Source organism: Chelmon rostratus, chromosome 19, assembly GCF_017976325.1.
Source record: "Chelmon rostratus isolate fCheRos1 chromosome 19, fCheRos1.pri, whole genome shotgun sequence".
Lineage (NCBI taxonomy): Eukaryota > Metazoa > Chordata > Actinopteri > Chaetodontiformes > Chaetodontidae > Chelmon > Chelmon rostratus.
In genome coordinates this window covers 27,878-49,250 of record NC_055676.1, presented here as the reverse complement: position 1 = coordinate 49,250, position 21,373 = coordinate 27,878, and the positions used below count along the sequence as shown (strand labels likewise).

Here is a 21,373-nt window from a genome sequence, read left to right as displayed (position 1 = left end):
GTTGGCTGTGGGCTCACCACTTCTCTTTATCATATCATAACCCTAGCTCAAATGCCAGAATCACAGCAAGCAAATCCTGGCCAGACCATATACTAATACTTTAGGAACTGCAAATCTTCAAAATAGATCCGCTTAAAATTCAATTTCGGCAGGTCAAGGATTCACGTGCAAACTTAGTACATCTTAAAGGAGCTATCAGTAGAAATATGACTTTTTAGTAGTGGCAGCAGAACTAGCAATATCAGCAAAATACTGTTCCCCTGTAATTCTGTTTTTTATTCTTTATTTTATTTTCTAGCATCAATGAATGAATATGTAATTTGCCAAGACATTGTTTTGGCATATAACTCCCCCCTATAACCACAAACTGTCATTGTTACATTTCTGTTTGCGTGTTGATTCACTAAATAAGATATAATGTGTTAATTGGAACTTTAAAGGTGTTAATATTAGCATTTTTAAAAACTTTTGGCAGAGCCAGGTGAGCTGTTTCCCCTTGCTTCCAGTCTTTATGCTATGCTAAGATAACCACATCCTGACTCCAGCTCTGCACTTAACACTTGAACAAAGAAAGCAAATTAGCATATTTCCCAAACTATTCCTTCAACTCACATGTGAACAGCCATAATGCAGTCATCCCAAAAAAATTGTATTTAGGAAAGATTCTGTTAATGTCCCAGACAAAGCTTCTTCTGCTCACATTAGTTCAATCAGAAATTAACAAATCAAACTTGGTTAGCACATATGAGCTTCAAACAAGCTCATATGTGCAACCATTTTGAACTCTGATAATCTGAACTCAGGCCAAGTAGACAAGTCCTCATCGTTTCCATTTGCACTATGTCTGCTTTAAGTACTTTAATGGCCTTCACAATTTGAGTTTGTCATGGAGACATCAGTACTCAGTGGGACGCCAGCATATTGTCAAAGCAAATGAACAGATTTCTCTTTCTGACTGCTTAATACTCATTATATTTAATTTTCTACCAGCAGAATGAGGTTTATCAGTTGGTTAAGATGAGCGAACATACAATACACACCTTTCATCTGTGCCACTGTTGGCTCTATGGAGGCCATCCAGTTGTGTCATACATGTACTTATGTAACCGGTGGATTATCGTCGTGTGCGTTGTGTTATGCAGAGAACCAGACCTGGATGCATTTGGAGGTGCTCTCCATTTATTTCTGACAATGAAAGTAAAATAAAAAGATCCTCCGGTCAATCATCAATATACGTGAGCCCCTCTCCCACGAAGTACAGAATCAAAAGGGCAAATACATTAAAACACAGTAAACATACCTGACAATGAAAGTAAAATAAAAAGATCCTCCGGTCAATCATCAATATACGTGAGCCCCTACACAAATCAAGGAACACAGGAATGTGTTAGCATGCCACAGCAAAGTTTTAGCTAGCGAGTAAACGAGAATAATGTGCTGCATACCTCTCCCACGAAGTACAGAATCAAAAGGGGAGAGGTGAAGGCGGGAGGCATATTTTATATAGGGGGACCAACAAAAACAAACGTAGGGGTACACTGACTCAAAGTCTCAGACGTTCCACATTGACTCTGGAGGCCTAACATGTCAGGTAAGGTTAAAACTAGTGACAGAATTTGTGTAATTATAACTAAAATTATATGGTGTATGACTCTGTTACACTGCTGTATAATTGACCCTGTTACACTTATCACATCTGATGACTGAAAAATTGGTCACCTGACATGGCCAGTTATATGACAGCTAGACAAATAACAGAAATATGGAATGGACTGCTTTGATACACTTATGAACCCAGTCAAATACAGCAGATGAAATGTTCATGTCTCGTCAGTGCTGTTGTTGCACATTTAAAGGGTGTGTGATATGCTCTTAGCTAGTTCTAACTATTTATCTACTATACTCACCATCTCAGGGTCGTAGCTGTTCAGTGCACTGCCCAGCAGGAACACATGGAGTGAACTGCTCCTCCAGCTGTAACTGTAAGAACAAAGCTCAGTGTTCACCAATGGATGGATCCTGTGCCTGTAAACCAGGTGAGCTGTGGAGGAGCGGGAGGATGACAGAGGGGGAAAGGGAGGAGGAGAAATGCAGATAGAGAAAAGAAGACAGGAGACATCATAACACACTGGTCTTGAATTGCCTTTGGTTAATGTCAGGTGAACTTATTTTTATCCTTTTTTTTACTATTATTATCAATTGGGTTTTAATTATCCATTTTATTTTATGTTGATTATGGCGTTCTATTTCTCATTCAATGTATCTTTATCTCATTTTTCCATCCTTTAAGAGATGGCGCCACACGAGTGGCAGCTTGTTACAGCAGCTCCAACCGCTTTTCTTTGTTTCAGTGTTATTATGGGGGACGTAAGATCTCTCCCTAATGAGATGGAAGAGCTAACGACGCTAACTGTAGCGGGAGTACCAGGAGTGTAGTATCATGTGCTGAAGCACATGTGCTGAGTTTATTGAGCAAGAGACGTGGCTGAACGATCTCACACAGGACACGCATGTCGCTTTGGCTTACCAGGAAGGTGCAGTGTTTCCCAAACAACAAACCCTGGATGTCCCCTGAACTGAAAAAAACTACTGAATGAGAAGAAGATGGTTTTTATGTCTAGGGACAGAACTGAGTTGAAGAGGGTGCAGAGGGAGCTAAAAGGGAGATTATGAGAGGCAAGGGCAGCTACAGGAGGAAGCTGAAGGAGTGGATAAGCTCGGCCGGGTTGTTCGGCACATATTCAACAATCTGGAGAGAGTTAGAGCCCTGTGAAAACTCCCTGTGTGGTTCCAGTGCCAGAGATTGTGCATCCCAGGGAGCCCAACCACTTCAGCCTTAATTTCCCACCTGATAAAGACACTGGAGAGGATTCTACTCAACCACCTTTGTCACCTAGTGAGCCCCTACAATTTGCATACTGACCGGGCATTGGTGTGGAAGATGCAATCATCTACCTGCTGCACAGATGTCTTTTCCACCTGGCAAGCACTGGGACCACAGTGAGGGTCGTGTTTTTAGACTTCTCCAGTGCTCTCATGACAATCCAACCATCACTGCTGAGAGGACAGCTGGCAGCTGTAGTTGACTGCCACCTGGCTGCGTGGACCGTCAACTACCTCACCGACAGACCACAGTATGTGCGGCTTTGTGACTGTGTCGGATGTGGTTGTTTGCAGTACTCGGGCTCCACAGGGTACAGCTCTTCTTTTTCTCTTTAACCTCTACACATCTGACTTCAGACATAACACGGACAGCTGCCACATACAGAAGTCTCTGATAGTACAGCCATCGTTGGATGTGTATCACAGGGGAATAAAATGGAATACAGGGAAGTTGTCACCAACTTTGTCGACTGTTGTAGACTGAACCACCTGCACTTAACCGCATGGTGATAGACTTCCGCAGTAAGGTGGTGGAAGGTGTCACACATCACACCGGTGAGCATCCAGGGTTTGGACTGGACCACTAATACAGATGCACTGTAAAGGAAGGGCCAAAGTCGTCTCTATCTGCTTAGAAGACTGAAGTCCTTTAGAGTATGTAGGACACTGTTAAAAACATTTTATGACTGTGTGGTTGCATCTGCAATCTTTTCCATTTTCTGTTTTTATTTCCCAACACATGAATGGTCTTGCATTATAGCCTTAATTATTTTATTATTTTTAGGGAACAGTACAATTTTGTGTACGCTCGTATCTTTTCTCCTCTGTCATTTTTGCTCTTTGGATACCACAACATGTCATTCCATCTTTCTCAGTGGAATGACATGTTGAACACAAGTATTCCTCTCAGGCAAATAAGCCTTTTTGTTGTAGACTTTTACTGTCAGCATTATTTCCGTGAAATTGTTCTCAAGGTATTGTATTTCACTGAATAATTGTTATCATAATAGCTACTGTAAAGGGAAGTAAGGTGTGTGTGTTTTTGAATCTTATTGACCTTATTTAATCAGGGTGGCACGGGGTGGACTGCTCCATTAACTGTCCCAGTGGTACCTGGGGTCTGGGCTGTAACCTCACCTGTATGTGCGGGAAAGGTGGAGCCTGTAACGTGTTGGATGGTCACTGTACCTGTGCTCCAGGCTGGAGAGGAGAGAGGTGTGAACTCCATTGCCAGGTGAGAGTATATGGGCTTTTGTCTTTAACAAAATACATTTCGGAATTATATATGTGTGTGTGTGTGTGTGTGTGTGTGTGTGTCTGTTTGTGTGTGTGTGTGTGTGTGTGTCCAGATTTATTTTTTCAGAGTATGCAGTAACAGTGAAGATTTTATTTTGTATTTGCAATTCTAAACTAAAAACTGAAAGTCTTGTGTAGCTAAAAAAAAAAAATACATAAAAATGAAAGCAACTCATGTCAGGACAGGACTACAGTTCATCACATTTTGTTAAGGTGTTTCACTTTGCGTTTTTTCTGAGCCCAGGTATTGGTATTGGTATAGTTGAAGCTGTGGAAGTAAAATATCAATTATGTAAAAGCACGAAAAGACTCTCTAAAGTTTCTCTCTGAAGACATAATAAGTGGTGCATGTCATGTAACTGAGGTTTATCTCTGTGATGGCTACTGTTCATCCTCCTCAGGATGGTACCTATGGTCTGGACTGTAAAGAACGCTGTGACTGCAGTCATGCCGATGGATGTCACCACTCAACTGGTCACTGCCACTGTCTGGCTGGATGGACAGGTAAGACCTTATAACACTGTTCTTGCAACTGATTTGTCCATTCATAGTTTGAACACATATCATAACATTACAGTATACCGAAAATACCATAGTTTTCCATTGCCTCCCGCTATCTGTGGCTCATCTGTGGTTCATAGTGTACCAGTATCAGCCATGTGAATGAGTGACAAGGCTACAATTTTTATTATGCAACTCGATATTGTAAATTCTTAAGAGTCGTAAACTTTATGAAAAATAAAACAACTAATGCCATACATGTCAAATGAAATAGCTGTTTTATCTGACCAGAAAGAGATCTGTCATGGCTTGTAATAATAATAATAGAAAATGTGGTACAGAGCATTACGGAATAAGTGAGGCAGCCAAGGTCAAAACCAGAAAGCAGTCTGGTGTAGTGCAGGTGTAATGTTCTGTGGAGAGGTCAGATCATGGGGAAAAGAGAGAAAGTCAGAGGGCTAAGTCAGCTGGTCTCTCAATGCAATTGACCAAATTTTCTCCAAAATGAAGATGGGTAAAGGAGAACCCGCCTGCCCTGACGGAACGTTTGCACGTTGGACTCCTGGGAGAAGTGGAGGGTCGTGTGTCTGTCGGTCCTTTCCGTTGAGGATGTTGAAGACACATACATAATTGGATTTATATTTCAGGCTTCTGCTGATTGGTTTTGGCAGCTTCCTTATGTACTGCAAAAAAAGGAATACACTGGCGAAAATTGACAAGCTGCTCGCCGTGAACGAGGGAATGTGCAGGGCTGCCAGTGCTCAGACTCAAGCTGTCAGTTCGGCTCGGCTGAATCTGGCCAATAAAAAGGACATATTGGAGCAAGCCACCGGGAGACCCAGAGAGACTCAAGGGCAGTGTCGGCCCGTCCCAAAACAATCTGTTATCTCCATTGGCTCCCAGACATGGACGCTTATCTCTCCAGTCTCCTGGATGTTTCTGCAGACAGATGCTCTGACCCCCACCTCCTTCTGGGACATTCACCCTTACCCTTAACTCAACACCTTCTTTGGCCCCTCACCCCCTCCTTCCCCCGTGCGGCCAAGTAGGTAGGCCAAGGGCTGAGGGCAGTGCCCTGTGGGGGCTGACGCCTGGCACTCAAAGAGTTCAATCTTTGTCTCATCAGACTAGAGAATTTTGTTTCTCATGGTCTGAGAGTCCTTCAGGTACATTTTGGCAAACTCCAGCTGGGCAGCCATGTGCTTTTTACTGAGGAGATGCTCCCGTCTGGCCACTCTACCATACAGGCCTGATTGGTGGACTGCTTCAGAGATGGCTGTCCTTCTGGAAGGTTCATCTCACACCACAGAGTCATGCTGTAGCCCATTGGGTTCTTTCCTCCCTGACTTAGGGCCCTTCTCCCCCGATCACTCAGTTTAGACGGCCGGCCAGCTCTAGGAAGAGTCCTGGTGGTTCCGAACTTCTTCCATTTATAGATGATGGAGGCCACAGTGCTCATTGGGACCTTCAAAGCAGCAGATATTTTTCTGTACCCTTACACAGATTTGTGCCTTGAGACGATCCTGTCTCAGAGGTCAACAGACAGTTCCTTTGACTTCATGCTGGGTTTGTGCTTTGACATGCGCTATCAAGGGTGAGACCTTATATAGACAGGTGTGTGCCTTTCCAAATCATGTCCAATCAATTTAGTTAATTTAAACACAAGATACTTGTGCTCAAAAAGAGGATTCATTCTCAGTGAAGAACCTTGGAGCTTGGGGTCATCAGGTGGAAACCTCCCTTCAACAGTGTTTCGCCTACTTAGCCCCACTACACCTCCAGGAGGTTAGGCAGTGAACTCCGGCGTCCCAGAGTCACTCCCCCTAGTGCCAGTTCACACTGCTCCTACACAATCCAAACAGCACCGCCACGTTCAACTGACCCAGAGATGCTCCAGGTAGTGGCCAGTACCGATGCTACCATTTAACTATTGCTAATGCTAATGCTAACCGCTAAGAAGAACAGAAGAAGACAATACAGTTCCGATGCTACCATTTAGCTAATGTTACGTGCTAACCGCTACCTGCTAAGAGGAACAGAAGAAGACAATAAAGCTAGATTCACCTATACTGTTAATGTTAATTGCTAGCTACCAATACTAACTGCTAAGATACTATCATACTCTCACCGCTTTAGCTATTGTTAGCTGCTACAATGCTACCACAGGCCTAGATGCCACATGTAACTGCCGATTGCCACACTACCATCATCTACACCTGCCTCTCACCAACTGCACCAAAAAAGCGAGGTGGGAATACAAACCCTGGTTCGGGTAGGGGGTAGAAAATAAAGAGGTAGAGTCAAAATATGAAAGTAGGGATTGGATACAGACCCTTGTTCGGGTAGGGGGTGGAAAATTTAGAGGGTGCTGAAGGTGGAGGCCTAAACCACAGACTAGATTTAACAGCCTCTTCTAACATTTCCTTCAAGAAGCAACAAACCCTACCATTTCCTTCATAAAGCAAACAAAACAGGAAAACAAACCCTAACATTTCCTTCAAGAAGCAAACAAAACAGGAATACAACCAAAAAGATCAAAAAAACAAGCCAACTCTGTATCTTACAACGCATCTCCTGATCCATATCCACTGACTAGACCTAGCAGCCTCATCTGACATCTCCCTCACTGTCTTCCTTACATTTTGCCCATACACTCCCAGCTCCCTCAACAGTGAAACAGCTGACCCTGCAACAAAACCTCTACACCCCACTTCAACCGGACAGACCCTGGTCTTCCATCCCCTCTGCTCAGATTCTGTCTTTAAATCTGCATAGCTAGTCTTCTTCCTTTCATAAGCTGCCTCCACTGAATTTTCCCAAGGGACCGTTAACTCAATAAAAAACACAGTCTTTTTACTCATGGACCATAAGACAATGTCCGGCCTCAGATTACTATAAACTATTTCCTGGGGCACAACTAGCTTTCCTCCCAAGTCGATTGCATTTGCCAATCAACAGCCCCTACCAGGCAGCCACCTACCTGCCTTCTCCCTGACTTAGCAGCTCTATTTTTCTCCCCCTCTCGAACAAACTGCACATCTAACCTCTCCTTTCTAGAACTTCCAGAATTCACCTGCTTCCTTCTCTCTTCGATGCCTGCGGCTAAGCTTCTCAGCACCTGATTATGCCGCCATGTATACCGGCCTTGTGATAAGCTAATTCTACAACCTGACAAAATGTGCTTTAAACTTGCTGTACCTGAGCAGAGTGGGCACGATTGATCGCCCTGTACCCAGAGACAGGTTCTGCGGGGTTAATTAAATTTACCACAATTAAGCTGTAGGAACATCTCACGGATGATCAGTGGAAACAGGATGCACCTGAGCTAAATTTTGAGCTTCATGGCAAATGCTGTAAATACTTATGTACACGTGATTTCTTAGTTTTTTAATTTTAATAAATTTGCAACAATTTAAAAAATCTTTTTTCATGTTTTCATTCATTATGGGGTATTGTGTGTAGGAATTTGAGGAAAAAAAATGAATGTAATCCATTTTGTAATAAGGCAGTAACATAACAAAATGTGGAAATTGGAAATGAAGCACTATGAATACTTTAGGGATGCACTGTGACCACCTGCACATCAACACCAGCAAGACCAAGGAGATGGTGATAGACTTCTGCAGGAAAGCACCACATACTACACCAGTGAGCATCCAGGACTTGGACAGTGAGATCGTGGAGAAGCACAAATACATTGGTGTCCACCTCAACAACAAATTGGACTGGTCCACCAACACAGATGTCCTATACAGGAAGGGCCAAAGTTGTCTCCATCTGAGGTCTTTTGGCATATGTAGGACACTGAAAACCTTTTATGACTCTGTGGTTGCATCTGCAATCTTTTATGCAGTGGTCTGCTGGGGCTGTGGAAGGTCTGAGAGGGATAGAAAGAGACTCAACAAACTGTTCAGGAGAGCTGGCCCACACACCACACTAACCTTAAATTCACGGAAATATATGAAATTATCAGTAACATATATATTTTGTACTCTTTATTAGTACAGTCCATTTCAGTTTGTGGACAGTTAGTTCTTTACCCAATGTGTAGTTCCATGCACGCACACACACACACACACACACACACACACACACACACACACACATATATAGCTTAGACTTGTTTGCATTGACTCTACAACATATGCTAAAACGTTTCTGTATCTGTCTGTGGGTGGCTGTGTGTTTGTGTGTGAGAGCAGGTATCCACTGTGACAGTGTGTGTGCAGAGGGCCGCTGGGGCCCAAACTGCTCCCTCCCCTGTAACTGTAAGAATGGAGCCTCTTGCTCTCCAGATGAAGGAACCTGTGAGTGTGCTCCAGGATACCGAGGTGCCACCTGTCAGAGGAGTAAGTCCTACATCATAATAATGAAAAATGAAAATAATTAACAAAATAAATTGCTTGTAATTAATATTTTAAAATATTGAAGTATGTGGAAGTGGAGGCAGCGAGGTTGTTACCTGGGTACGCTGTTTCCGTATTTGTATGTATGTTCAGTGGGGGAAAAGACCAGACATGTAACATTCCAATTATTAAAATAGTTAAGTGCAATGAAGTTGAATGAGACAAGAATAAAGTATTGAATGCGCTAACTGAAATGTATTTAATACTTGGTGGAGAAGCCTTGTTTGCAATGACATAGGCTGTACTAAAAAACTCTGCTCTCACAGTGTTCATGTGGGATTTAGGCCCATTCTTGCATTCAGTCGTTGTCATAAGCAGGGGCGTCACTAGGTTTTAAGAACAAGGGGGGCTTAGCCCCCAAGAGATGCACGGGATGTAAGTGAATGTAGTGTACAAGTAAAAAACTTCACAAACAGCAAGACGGAGAAATTATTCATTATTATTATTTCGGTCTGTGTTTAATACAGTACAACAACAAACAGAGGTTTGCACAGTAACAGTGTGTTTACATCACTGACGAAAAAATGGCTACACTTGCGAGTTACTTGGTGGATGGAAGCTTCAAAGAATGCTGTCTGTTTTTAAGGGTGGCAAACCGGTCTATCACTCTGTTGTGATTCAGATGCTGAAGCTCGTCTTTTTCAGTTGACATGACTGCAAGACTGTGAAGTCTTTTCTGACCCATTGTTTGACGCAGCCAGGAATGCAGCCGACGCAGTGCACTAAAGGACCTTTCACACGAGCAGCTGCTTACGGGCACTGTTAGGGCAACCTAGATGGTTGCCTTCAGAGAGGGAAGGAGGTTGTGCACAGACAATGCTGTTGTGCTTTGCAAGTTCATTCAAGTGTGATTCACTCAAGAAGTTCTCACATTTAGGACTGCATGCCTGGATGCCTTTTAGTAGCCCTGCATCTACACTGCAAAATCTTTGCTCAAGCTCGCCAACCATCATTTCCTACACAAGGGAAAAGTAACTCTCTTTTCAATGTGTCTGAGTTGTTCAATTCAGTGCGTGAACCTGCAGTTGCCTCCAGTACAAAATCCTCCATTTTCCTCTGTTTATGCCTTGTCTTGGCACCTGGTTCAGGGATACTTTGGGTGTGGCACAGGGCTTTGGTTCTTTCATACAGCTCTGTGGCAAATGCATCTGCGTTTGCCCTTCTGAAGGAGCTTGTGGAGTCCTTCGGTTACAGACAGAAATGACTGAAACATCAGTAGTGCATAGACTGCTGAGAACTGATAGAGCTCTGAGACCAACAGCTATGGGGGATCTAATGGCAGAAAGGCACTCCAAAATGGCAGACAGTGTCTCAAGAACTATATATACACACTCTCTAATCATTTCTCTCCTACTCACCTTTCCAGTAGAGGTCTCTCCCCTCTCACTCCCTGTGCTCCTCTGCCCTGACTCCTACACATCAATAGAGGTGGTGGAGTGATTATTATTAGTGTATTATTATTATTATCCACTGATGGTAATCATGTGTGAATGAGCCCAGCTCCATGCGTGAAGTGAGAAACACAGCTGATGCTCCAGAAGGAAGTCACCCCAACGATCGTGGTAAAAAAGAGTGCATACTTAACTCTATAAACTACCAGGACCTTCACAATGCATTTCAGACTACTAGCTAGCAGCAGCTAAGTAGCAGCTTTCTTTCAGAGCTGGGATGTAGCTTTTGACCGCAAAACAACAAAGGTAAGACGTGCGCAGATTGTCTGTAGTGCAGTGGCGTGCACAGACTTTTTGAAGGGCAGGGGCGGAAAGGAAAAAAAGGGCACATATAGTGTGTCCTCGCCACTGAAGAGGGCACTTTAGCACGCGTTTTGGCTCCCAGGGGGCACTTTAGAGCGCGTTTTGGCATCCAAGAGGGCACTTTAGAGTGCGTTGTGGTGTCCAAGAGGGCACTTTAGAGCACGTTTTGGCTCCCAGGGGGCACTTTAGAGCGCGTTTTGGCATCCAAGAGGGCACTTTAGAGCGCGTTTTGGCGTCCAAGAGGGCACTTTAGCACGCGTTTTGGCTCCCAACAATGGCTGTATCATCAAAGAACTTCTGGAGATGACATTTGTCAGTTTTGTGTCTGAAGTCCAATGTGTACAAGGTGAAGAGGACAGGAGAGAGCACTTTACCCTGCTGAACCCCCATGCTGCAAACGTCCGCATCAGACAGGTAGTTGGAAAGCCTCACATTCTGTTGTCTGTTGGTGAAGTAGTTGATGGTCCACACAGCCAGATGGCAGTCTGCTCCAGCTCCTTCCAGCTTCTCCCTGAGCAGTGATGGCTGGATTGTAGGCAGAGAAGTAACAGCATCTCGTCTGGGCTCTGGTGGGTGAGGGAGGGAAGGGGGTTGAGTCAAACCTGTTGAAGAACAGATTGTTGCCCATTCCAGATCACCACATCACCAAATTTAGGGCTCCTGTCGCTGTCACTGCCGTGACCTGAAATGGTTTTCAGGCCCCTCCAAACCTCTCTGGCCTTGTTTCCTTGAAGGCACTCCTCCAGCTTCCTCTTGTAGCTGTCCTTGCCTCTCCTAATCTCCTTCTTCCACTCCCTCTGCACCCTCCTCTAAAAATGGTCTTCTTTTCATTCAATAGGGCTTTCAGTTCAGGGGACACCCAGGGTTTGGTGTTTGAGAAACACCTTCCTGGTAGGCATGGTGTTGTCCACACAGAAAGTGATGCAGTGCGTGATGCAGTTTATCAAACTGTCGATGTCCTCCTCGTGGTGACTGCACAGCACTTCCCTTTGCATGACAGCTTGATAACAACGGAATTGTTTACTTACATTCAGCGATGGGTAACTGTGTTTTCAAAGAGTGGAAACCCAGGTGATAAAATGTTATACTTAAATTATACTTTTTGAAGAATGTACTAAGTACTTGAAATGTAAAGTGTATATTATATATTATGTATATTTCTTAATGTATGCAGCAAGATGTTGCAGATCTATTAAGTGTTTTGTCACTGCCAGGAATATTTGTGTAAATCTGTTCCATGGTATTGCAGAGTATATGAACATACTGGTGGAATTTGGGTGAAGGAGTTCTGAGGTCTGTTTGATTAAAACAGTAGAAACACTATTTGATTGTTTGGTCATGGGACTGCAGCTGATACAGTTCCTGTAGTCCATTTTTTGGGTTTGAACAGAACACGATCTCCACATTTTCAGCACATGGCGGACAAATCAGTGACTATTGAATGTTCTCCTGATAGTATTTTACAGGAGAAAAAACATCCCAACCACATCTGGAGTTCTGGGGAGTTGATGTGCATTGATGCTGGGTGGGTAATACAGTGGTGTAGCCTGACTCTCGAAAACCGTTGCTGTTGGTGTTAAGACTTACATAGACAACAGTTGTGTAGGGGCATGTCACATGGCACCAATGCGTTTTGCGATGCACTTTCATGAGCACAATCTTTTCATTATTAGGTGGCAGTCGTAAACAATCATAAAGACTGCCAATCTTATGTCTTATCCTCTTCAAATAAAGTGTTACTACATATTTCAAAGTTATATATGATAACTTTACTAAAACTGTAGATGTACAGTAAGGTAATGAAACTTTTGCTTCACAGTTGGTTGTTGTTCCCCTTTTGCCTTGTTTCGTTTTGGGTTTTCAGAGGCTGGAGTTAGTGCAGAACGGAGGCAGTTAGCATGACAAAATGGACTCCAGGATTTAACCTCTGCTTTGCACCAGTCAATAGAGGGGTTGTGCTTAACTAGCCATGGATAACCCACAACTACTAGAGGATCTGTATTTTCAAGCAAATGAAAAGAAAGTGTCTCTTGGTGATTACCTGCCATTACAAGATTAACTGGAACCGTCTTCCTCCGAACCATCCAGCTTCTTTCTTCAGGTCCATATCCTTCCCAGTCGACTAGAAACTGGAGGCCGCGACCCCTGCGGCGTACATCTAATAGGCGACGGACTGTAAAGGCTGGAGCATCGTCCACCATCCTGGGAGGTGGAGGGGGCTGGACAGGGGGGGGCAAGAGCAGAGTTCTTAACAGGTTTGACCTGTGAAACATGAAAGGTCGGGTGAATTTTCATGGTGGAAGGGAGTTTCAACCGAACCCCACTAGGGTTCACAATCTTTTTTTTTTATAGCAAAAGGACCCACAAATTGAGGAGCCAGCTTCCTAGATTCAACCTGAAGAGGAAGATCTTTAGTCTTTAACCAAACCTCTTGTCCCACAGAGTAAATAGGAGCAGGGGCACGGCGACGGTTGGCCTGGTGCTCCATCCTCTGGTTGGAGCGAAGTAGTGCTGCTCGAGCCTTTGCCCAGGTTCTTTTGCTTTGCCTGATGAAGGCTTCCACAGAGGGGACAGAGATGTCTTGCTCCTGTGAGGGAAACAGTGGGGGTTGATAACCCAGGGAACATTGGAAGGGGGATAGACCAGAAGAAGAATTAACCAACGAGTTATGTGCATATTACACCCAGGATAATTGGTCACTCCAAACTGAGGGGTTTTCAGAGACTAGGCACCTGAGGAAAGAGACTGGTTAGTGCGCTCAGTTTGACCATTAGACTGGGGATGAAAACCAGATGTTAGACTCACAGTAGCTCCCACAGCTGAACAGAAGGATTTCCAAACCTGAGAGGTGAACTGAGGTCTTCTGTCAGAGACAATATCTGAGGGAATACCATGCAGCCTGAACACATGATGGATCAACAGGTCTGCAGTCTCTTTGGCTGATGGGAGCTTCGGCAGGGCAACGAAGTGGGCAGCCTTAGAAAAACGATCCACAATGGTTAAGATAGTGGTTTTACCTTTAGAGGCTGGGAGTCCAGTGACGAAATCCACAGCGATGTGGGACCAGGGCCGTGAGGGAACTAGCAAGGGCTGCAAAAAACCAGCACTAGGTTGGTGAGAGGTTTTGTTCCGGGCACAGGTGGGGCATGCAGCTACGAACTCCCGAGTGTCTTGCTCCAACGTGGGCCACCAGAATCTTTGTTTCAGAACATCCAGGGTCCGGGAGGCACCTGGATGGCAGGTGAGACAGGAGGCATGGGCCCATTGGAGGACCTGGGAACGGACAGAATCTGGAACAAACAGAGCATTATTAGGACCATTACCAGGATCAGGGTGTTGGTCTTGGGCTTGGCGAACCTTATTCTCTATCTCCCATGTTAGGGAGGCAACCAGACAGGTTGGGGGCAGGATGGGTTCTGGGTCTCTGGAGAGTTTGTCACTAGAGAACTGGCGAGAAAGAGCATCAGGTTTAATATTACGTGAGCCCGGGCGGTAAGTTAGTGTGAATCTGAATCTTCCAAAGAAGTCCACCGGGCCTGTCTAGAATTCAGTCTCTTGGCAGACGAACATATTCTAGATTTTTATGATCTGTCCATACAATGAATGGTTGCTCTGCCCCCTCAAGCCAGTGACGCCATTCCTCTAAAGCTAGTTTCACAGCTAATAATTCTCGGTTTCCCACATCATAATTTCGTTCAGCCGGTGATAGGCAGCGGGAAAAGAAAGCGCAGGGATGAAGCTTATTGTCTGTGGGGGATTTCTGCGAGAGTACTGCTCCCACTCCTGTGTCAGAAGCATCTACCTCAACCACAAACTGAAGATGGGGATCTGGCTGAATCAGGATGGGGGCCGTGGTGAACCGCCCCTTAAGGGAGAGAAAGGCCTGGTTAGCTTCAGGGGTCCACAGGAAAGGACAGGATGTGGAAGTCAAGGCTGTGAGGGGAGCTGCGACCTTGCTGTAGTCTCTGATGAACCGGCGATAAAAGTTAGCGAAGCCCAAGAACCGTTGCAGCTGTTTCCGTGTCACGGGTTGAGGCCATTCAGAGACGGCTGACAGCTTAGCAGGATCCATCTTGATTTGCCCCTGAGAAATGATGAATCCTAGGAAAGACACAGTGGACGCATGAAACTCACATTTCTCGGCCTTCACAAAAAGGCAGTTCTTAAGTAGGCGTTCCAAAACCAGATGGACATGTTGAACATGCTCCTCTGGATTCCTGGAATAGATCAGGATATCATCCAAGTACACAAACACGAAGCGATTTATCATGTCTCGGAGTACATCATTGATTAGGCTCTGAAAAACAGCAGGGGCATTAGTGAGTCCAAACGGCATGACCAGATACTCAAAATGTCCCAGTGGGGTATTAAAAGCAGTTTTCCACTCATCTCCCTCTTTGATCCGAATGAGGTGGTAGGCATTTCTTAGGTCCAATTTGGAAAAGATGGTGGCACCATGCGAAGATGTGAAAGCAGAGTTTATGAGAGGAAGTGGATAAGTGTTCTTTCCCGTTATGTTGTTCAGTCCCCGGAAGTCAATACATGGCCGAAGAGTCTTATCCTTCTTGTCTACAAAAAAGAAACCGGCTCCAACAGGTGATGAGGATGGGCGGATAATTCCTGCTGCTATAGAGTCTTTAATGTAGGTTTCATAAGGTCGATGGGGGGGCAAGGATAAGGCATCTTCTCTGCTGAACACAGCAGCACCATGGCTAGGGACAAACCGTTCAGAGACCGAGCCTCCAGAGGTGTCTCCAGGGGAACAGAAGGTATCTGAAGTTGTCTGGCAAGCTTGCTGTCTAAAAAGTTTTCCTCAGCCCCAGAATCAACCAAAACAGATATAGGAACAGAGTGGGCCTGAAAACAGAGAGAAGCAGCGAGTTGCAGCCGTTGAGGGGAGGTTGTGGAGGTTTGGCTCACCTGTATGCTCCCCATTACAGGTGAGCCGGGTCTTTTGCTGTCTTCTTGGGGCAGACAGAGATGTAATGTCCCGCTGCTCCACAGTAGAGACAGGAATTCGTTGCTCTCCTCTGGTCTCTCTCCTGCTGCGTAAGCCGTGCTCTGCCGATCTCCATGGGTTCAGGGATGGACTCGGGTGGTTGCAGGACCTGGGGTTGCAAAGAGGTGGGACTGGGACGCCGAACTGGGGCTGGATCTGTTCGCTGTATGCGCTCCCGTCGTCTCTCCCTCAGACGATTATCCAGACGAATAGCTAGGGAGATCAGTTCATCCAGATCCTTTACCTCATCACGAGTGGCGAGTTCATCTTTTAAACTTTCTGTTAACCCTCTGTAAAACGTTCCTTGGAGGGCTCTGTCGTTCCACCCACTCTCCGCCGCCAGGGTCCGGAACTCCACGGAATACTCCGCCACACTACGTGCTCCCTGTTTCAGAGAGGTCAGACGATTCCCTGCCTCACGTCCGCGAATAGGGTGGTCAAAAACCTTTTTCATCTCTGAGATGAACTGAGGATAGGAAGCACAAACGTCACCTTGTTTTTCCCAAACAGCAGTGCCCCAATCTCTTGCAGATCCTTTCAGTAGCCCAATTAAATAAGCTATTTTTGCTTTTTCGGTGGCATGCAATAAAGGCTGAAGCTCAAAAACCAGAGAAACCTGTGTTAAAAAGGCCTGGCAAGAGCCTAAATCTCCTGCGTAACGTTCAGGGACTGGAACAAAGAGTTCACAGAGTAGCTGAACTGAGGCCGGTGGGGCACCGGCAGCTGCTACACCAGAGCTACTAGCGGTAGCGGGGGGATTAATTGGAGGAGAAGCTGAGGACGTTAAGGTGGACAATTTACCTGTTAATTGTGAGACTTGATTTATCAGTGTGTTAGTTGTCGTGATGAGGTTTTTAATCAATTCATCGTGCTGACCTAGTAAGGCTCCATGGCTATCCATAATGTGCTGAACCATCTCATTAGTGGACGCGCCGTCAGCGCTGGTCCCATTGTCCGCTGAGCTCATCATGGCCAGTCCGTACTGTCACGGATCAGGTTCAGAGGCCCAAACGCAGACAAAGACACAGCAGACAGAAGTGTCCAAATTAAAATATTTATTTATAATCAAAATGCTAACACAGGGAGTCATGGTCAAAACTACAAAACAAAGCTACCTGTGCTCACTAGCAACTAGGCGAAAAACTACCAGAAAACAAAACTAAAACGGAGAACTGAACAGGTTAACAAGGCTAATAAACTAAAGATCCTATAAAGGCTGAACTGAAACAATCTACAAGAGATCAGAGCTTACTGACAGACAGAAATGGGAAAGGAGAGGGAGTACACCCAGGGCTGGGTGGCGTGGCAATGTGGCTGCTGCTGGCTTGTAGTTGAAGATGAGTGAAGGCAGTTTTCCAGGCAGGTCAACCAGAGGTAGATGAGTGTGGCAGGTGGGATCTTTAGGCGGAAGAGAGGGTCGGAACTAGGCAGAGAGAAAACAGGGTTACAAAACAGAATTTTCCGAACTCGAGTCAAAATTACCAACAGAGCCAGGGTGCACTGACCGGAGGTCGTTTACGGACTGGCGTCGAGTAGTGGTCTGCTGGAATCTTTATACAGGCTGGAGAATGCTTCAATTGAGGTGACCACTCCCCGGAAACAAGAAGCTGGAAACAATCTGGTGATTGGGATGAGCTGCACCTGCCCTCCACCAGCGTGGCAGTCACGTTCACACTGCCAGGTAAAGAAGGGAGGGAGAGGTACTGCCACTAGATGGTGCCAGAGGTGGAGGGCATGACATGTTTTCATCCACTGTATCAAAATATCAAAAGTACAAATTGAATGACAACTGTGGATCTGTAGTCTGATGTTAAATCTCACCTTAAACTCCTCTTGAACTCTTTCTCTTCCAGAAGGCTCCTAAAAAACAATCCCAGTTGTTGTTTATGTAATTAGCTGTTAGCCTTAGTAAACTGGGTTTAAATTGGAGGCAGATTGATGAACTCACCATGTGTCCTGGCTTGCTGAAGTCTGCTCTCCAGGGTACTTTGGTCACCGCTGCAGTCAGACCTGTCCACAGTGTGTCCACAGTAATGGACCTTGTCATCACATCACTGGGCAGTGTGACTGTCTGCCAGGCTTCAAGGGGACACTATGCAATGAGGGTGAGTTACTGAGTACTGTTTCTTCAGGCTCCCTGAGAATTTCTCTGTAAAAAGATCAAAGCTGTTCAAGAAGCATCTGAGACTGAGGACAGCTGCTAGCATGAATATCATGTCTGTTTTATCATGGCCCATACACAAATTAATTAATTAATTAATTAAAAATTTCAAGGCAGGGAATTATCCATTGTAAATCTTTGAACTGATCAGAATATTTCATCATACCGTGTAACATACTCAACAATGTTCAATAGCCAACAGATGACAACAATATTGACCACTGATGTGTGATGTCACATTGAACCTAGTCACCAGCCAAGATCCCAGGATACAAAAATGAGTCCAGTTACTTCATGAATAGCATCTGAGATGACAGTAATACCCAAGAAGTGAGAATACCTCTTCCTAAAATGTGGTTGAGGAACATGAATGATTCACACACACATCTTTTGTTCAGTGTGTCCCAGTGGTCGTTTTGGGAAGAACTGTGCCTGGAGCTGCAGCTGCACCAACAATGGCACCTGTAACCCCATCGATGGCTCCTGTCAGTGTTATCCAGGATGGATTGGCAGCGACTGTTCCCAGCGTGCGTTCATTCAATAAAACGATAAATTCATAGTTCTGATGTGTTTTATAATGTTACCGTCCTGCAAAGAGCTTGTTTATTCATGAAATCGTATATACTGAAGTGAAAAGATACTTAGAAATGATATTTAGCTATGAACAGGTATAACTACAGATTACAAGCGCTAACACCTCGTTGTCACTGTGTTACAGCATGTCCACCTGGTCAGTGGGGACCCAACTGCATCCATACATGTAATTGTCACAATGGAGCCTACTGCAGTGCTTATGATGGAGAGTGCAAGTGCACCGCAGGATGGACCGGACTCTACTGCACACAACGTCAGTCACAGATACACACATGCACACAAGCACACAAGCAGTTTACTCCTGTGACGGGTAGTTGATATTGTATTGTAAATTACTGTGGAAACAAGTTTACATCATATGATAAAAAATTGTACCCTTGAGACATGTATGTCACACAGCCTTTGTTGTTTATTTCAGAAGCAGATAGTTATGAAAGTATATAATGTGACGTATTATGACTCCCTTGCAGGCTGTCCATTAGGTTTCTATGGGAAGGAATGTTCTCAGATCTGCCAGTGTAGGAATGGAGCTGACTGTGACCATATCTCTGGAGAGTGCACATGTCGCACCGGCTTCATGGGACGACACTGTGAACAAAGTATGTTGCTCTGTCTTCCATTGTGTCTGCTCTCTTTCTTTCTTTCTTTCTTTCTACTCTTCTCTTACAAGCTTATTTACTTCCTTTATCAACTCATCTCATTGCTTACACTTGATGTGCCTGTACCTCAACTTCCCTCCTTTCTTGTAAATTGTTTAAATTTAATCTACCACTTAAAATTTCAAACAAATCATCAATAAAAATTTGAAGGCTGCATGGACTTAGCAGAACTTGTTTAACAGATGGTGACAGGAAAACAGTTGTGTGCAATAAAACTTGATGGTATCCTTATCTCAAGAATTAACAGCCAGGTATAATTTCCTCATTCCATTTGCTCTGTACCCAGGGGTTAATTGCAGTGGGGTTACAACAGCTAATCCACCAGGTCATCCTCTGGTCAATACAACAGTCAAACAGCTAAGACTACAGATCAGCTACATAAAAATAGAAAAAAAAAAAGAAAAAAAGTATAGAAACATGCAAAAATTCCATCACACGCTTATCTGGTCAGTCTCTGTGTCCTCAAGTCACTTGTGCCTTCATATTGCTTCTCCTGTCAATCCAGCATTGTTCTTTACTTTTCTTTTTTGCTGGGGACATGTCATTCTCAAGCCACACTTCAAGTGTGTTGTCCTCTTCAAACAAATTAAAAGTAATGTCCAGAAAATGCTCCATAGTTTGCCACTCAAATCAGCTGGCAATTTGTTAGCCTGGTAAATTACCCCTTTAGTCTATGACTGTTAGGAATACCTGAGCAGGCAGTCGTCTATCAAGAAATAAACACTGCTGAATTTTGACAATTGACCAATCACCAGTGTCGGTTCCAAGATGGCGCCGCACGAGTGGCAGCCTGTTGCAGCAGCTCCGACCTTCTCTGTTTAAGTGTTTTCTTGTGTGTTTCGTCTTTTTTCCGTCACTAATCTTGGTTGATCATGCGTTCTTACGGATGTACAACTGGTGAGACTAGTGATTTGCTTTTTACTTTTTTGTGGACTTCGGGTGATCCATTCAGCCACAGCTCCATTGTTTACACTCCGGACCAGCTGTTAGCGCTGTGCAACACCGCCGTTCTCCCAGCGGAAAGACCGGAGATCCCCGCAGAGTTACGGAGACGGAGAAGGGGATGCAGAGCTGGAGTTAAGTGCCAGGACAAGATGGGATAAACCATCCATACCATCTCTTATTATGTGAGATCTCTCCCGAATAAGATGGAAGAGTTATCAGCGCTAACCAGACTGCAGCGGGAGTATCTGTTGCATGGATTATTTTCATCTGCTGAGAGTGGACAGGCGAGCGATGGAGTGCGGTAAGAGGAAGGGTGGAGGCATAGCGATGTTTGTGAACAAGAGATGGTGTAATCCAGCACATATTAGTGTAAAGGAGCAGCGCTGTACAAGAGATATTGAGCTGTTAGCTGTTAGCATCCAGGTGTTACCTGCCGAGGGAGATCTCGCATGTCATCGCGATAACTGTGTACATCCCTCCCTCGGCCGACGCGGGAGCACCATGCGAGCTCCTACACAACGTGGTCTCACAGCTGCAGACATCGCACCCCCAGGCCTTCCTTCTCATCTCTGGAGATTTCAACCACGCCTCCCTGTCCTCAACTCTCCCTAGCTTCACCCAGTATGTCAAATGCCACACCAGAGACAATAAAACACTGGATTTACTGTATGCAAACACCATGGATGCTTACAGCTCTTCACCCCTCCCCCCACAGGGCAGATCTGATCACAACCCGGTTCATCTGCAGCCTACTTACATACCTTTGGTGAGTAAACGACGGCTTACCATCAGGTATGTGAAGACATGGTCAGATGAGTCCAGTATGGCACTGAGGGACTGTTTTGACACCACTGACTGGGAAGTGTTGTGCAGTCTTCACGGGGAGGACATTGACAGTTTGACGTCTATCTCGGACTACATTAACTTTTGTGTGGACAACACAACCAGAAAGGTACAGTGTTTCCCAAATAACAAACCCCAGGTGTCTCCTGAACTGAAAAGCCTACTGAGTGAGAAGAAAAGGGTTTTTAAGTCTGGGGACAGAACTGAGTTGAAGAGGGTGCAGAGGGAGCTGAAAAGGGAGATCAGGAAAGGCAAGGAGAGCTTTAGGAGGAAGCTGGAGGAGCGCCTGCAGGGGAACAACGCCAGAGAGGTTTGGAGGGGCCTGAAAACCA

The 21,373-nt window shown here is 45.0% G+C and overlaps 1 protein-coding gene across 1 annotated transcript in view; it reads left to right on the top strand.

Annotated features, from left to right (window-relative positions):
- megf10 (multiple EGF-like-domains 10) overlaps window positions 1–21,373 on the top strand; it is a 79,112-nt gene that overhangs the window by 41,749 nt on the left and 15,990 nt on the right. The window contains exons 11-18 of the mRNA XM_041959786.1: window positions 1,916–2,036; window positions 3,954–4,117; window positions 4,581–4,683; window positions 8,883–9,029; window positions 17,810–17,944; window positions 18,399–18,527; window positions 18,719–18,847; window positions 19,065–19,193. Coding sequence (XP_041815720.1) covers window positions 1,916–2,036; window positions 3,954–4,117; window positions 4,581–4,683; window positions 8,883–9,029; window positions 17,810–17,944; window positions 18,399–18,527; window positions 18,719–18,847; window positions 19,065–19,193 — 1,057 coding nt within the window. The remainder of the gene's footprint in view (window positions 1–1,915; window positions 2,037–3,953; window positions 4,118–4,580; window positions 4,684–8,882; window positions 9,030–17,809; window positions 17,945–18,398; window positions 18,528–18,718; window positions 18,848–19,064; window positions 19,194–21,373) is intronic.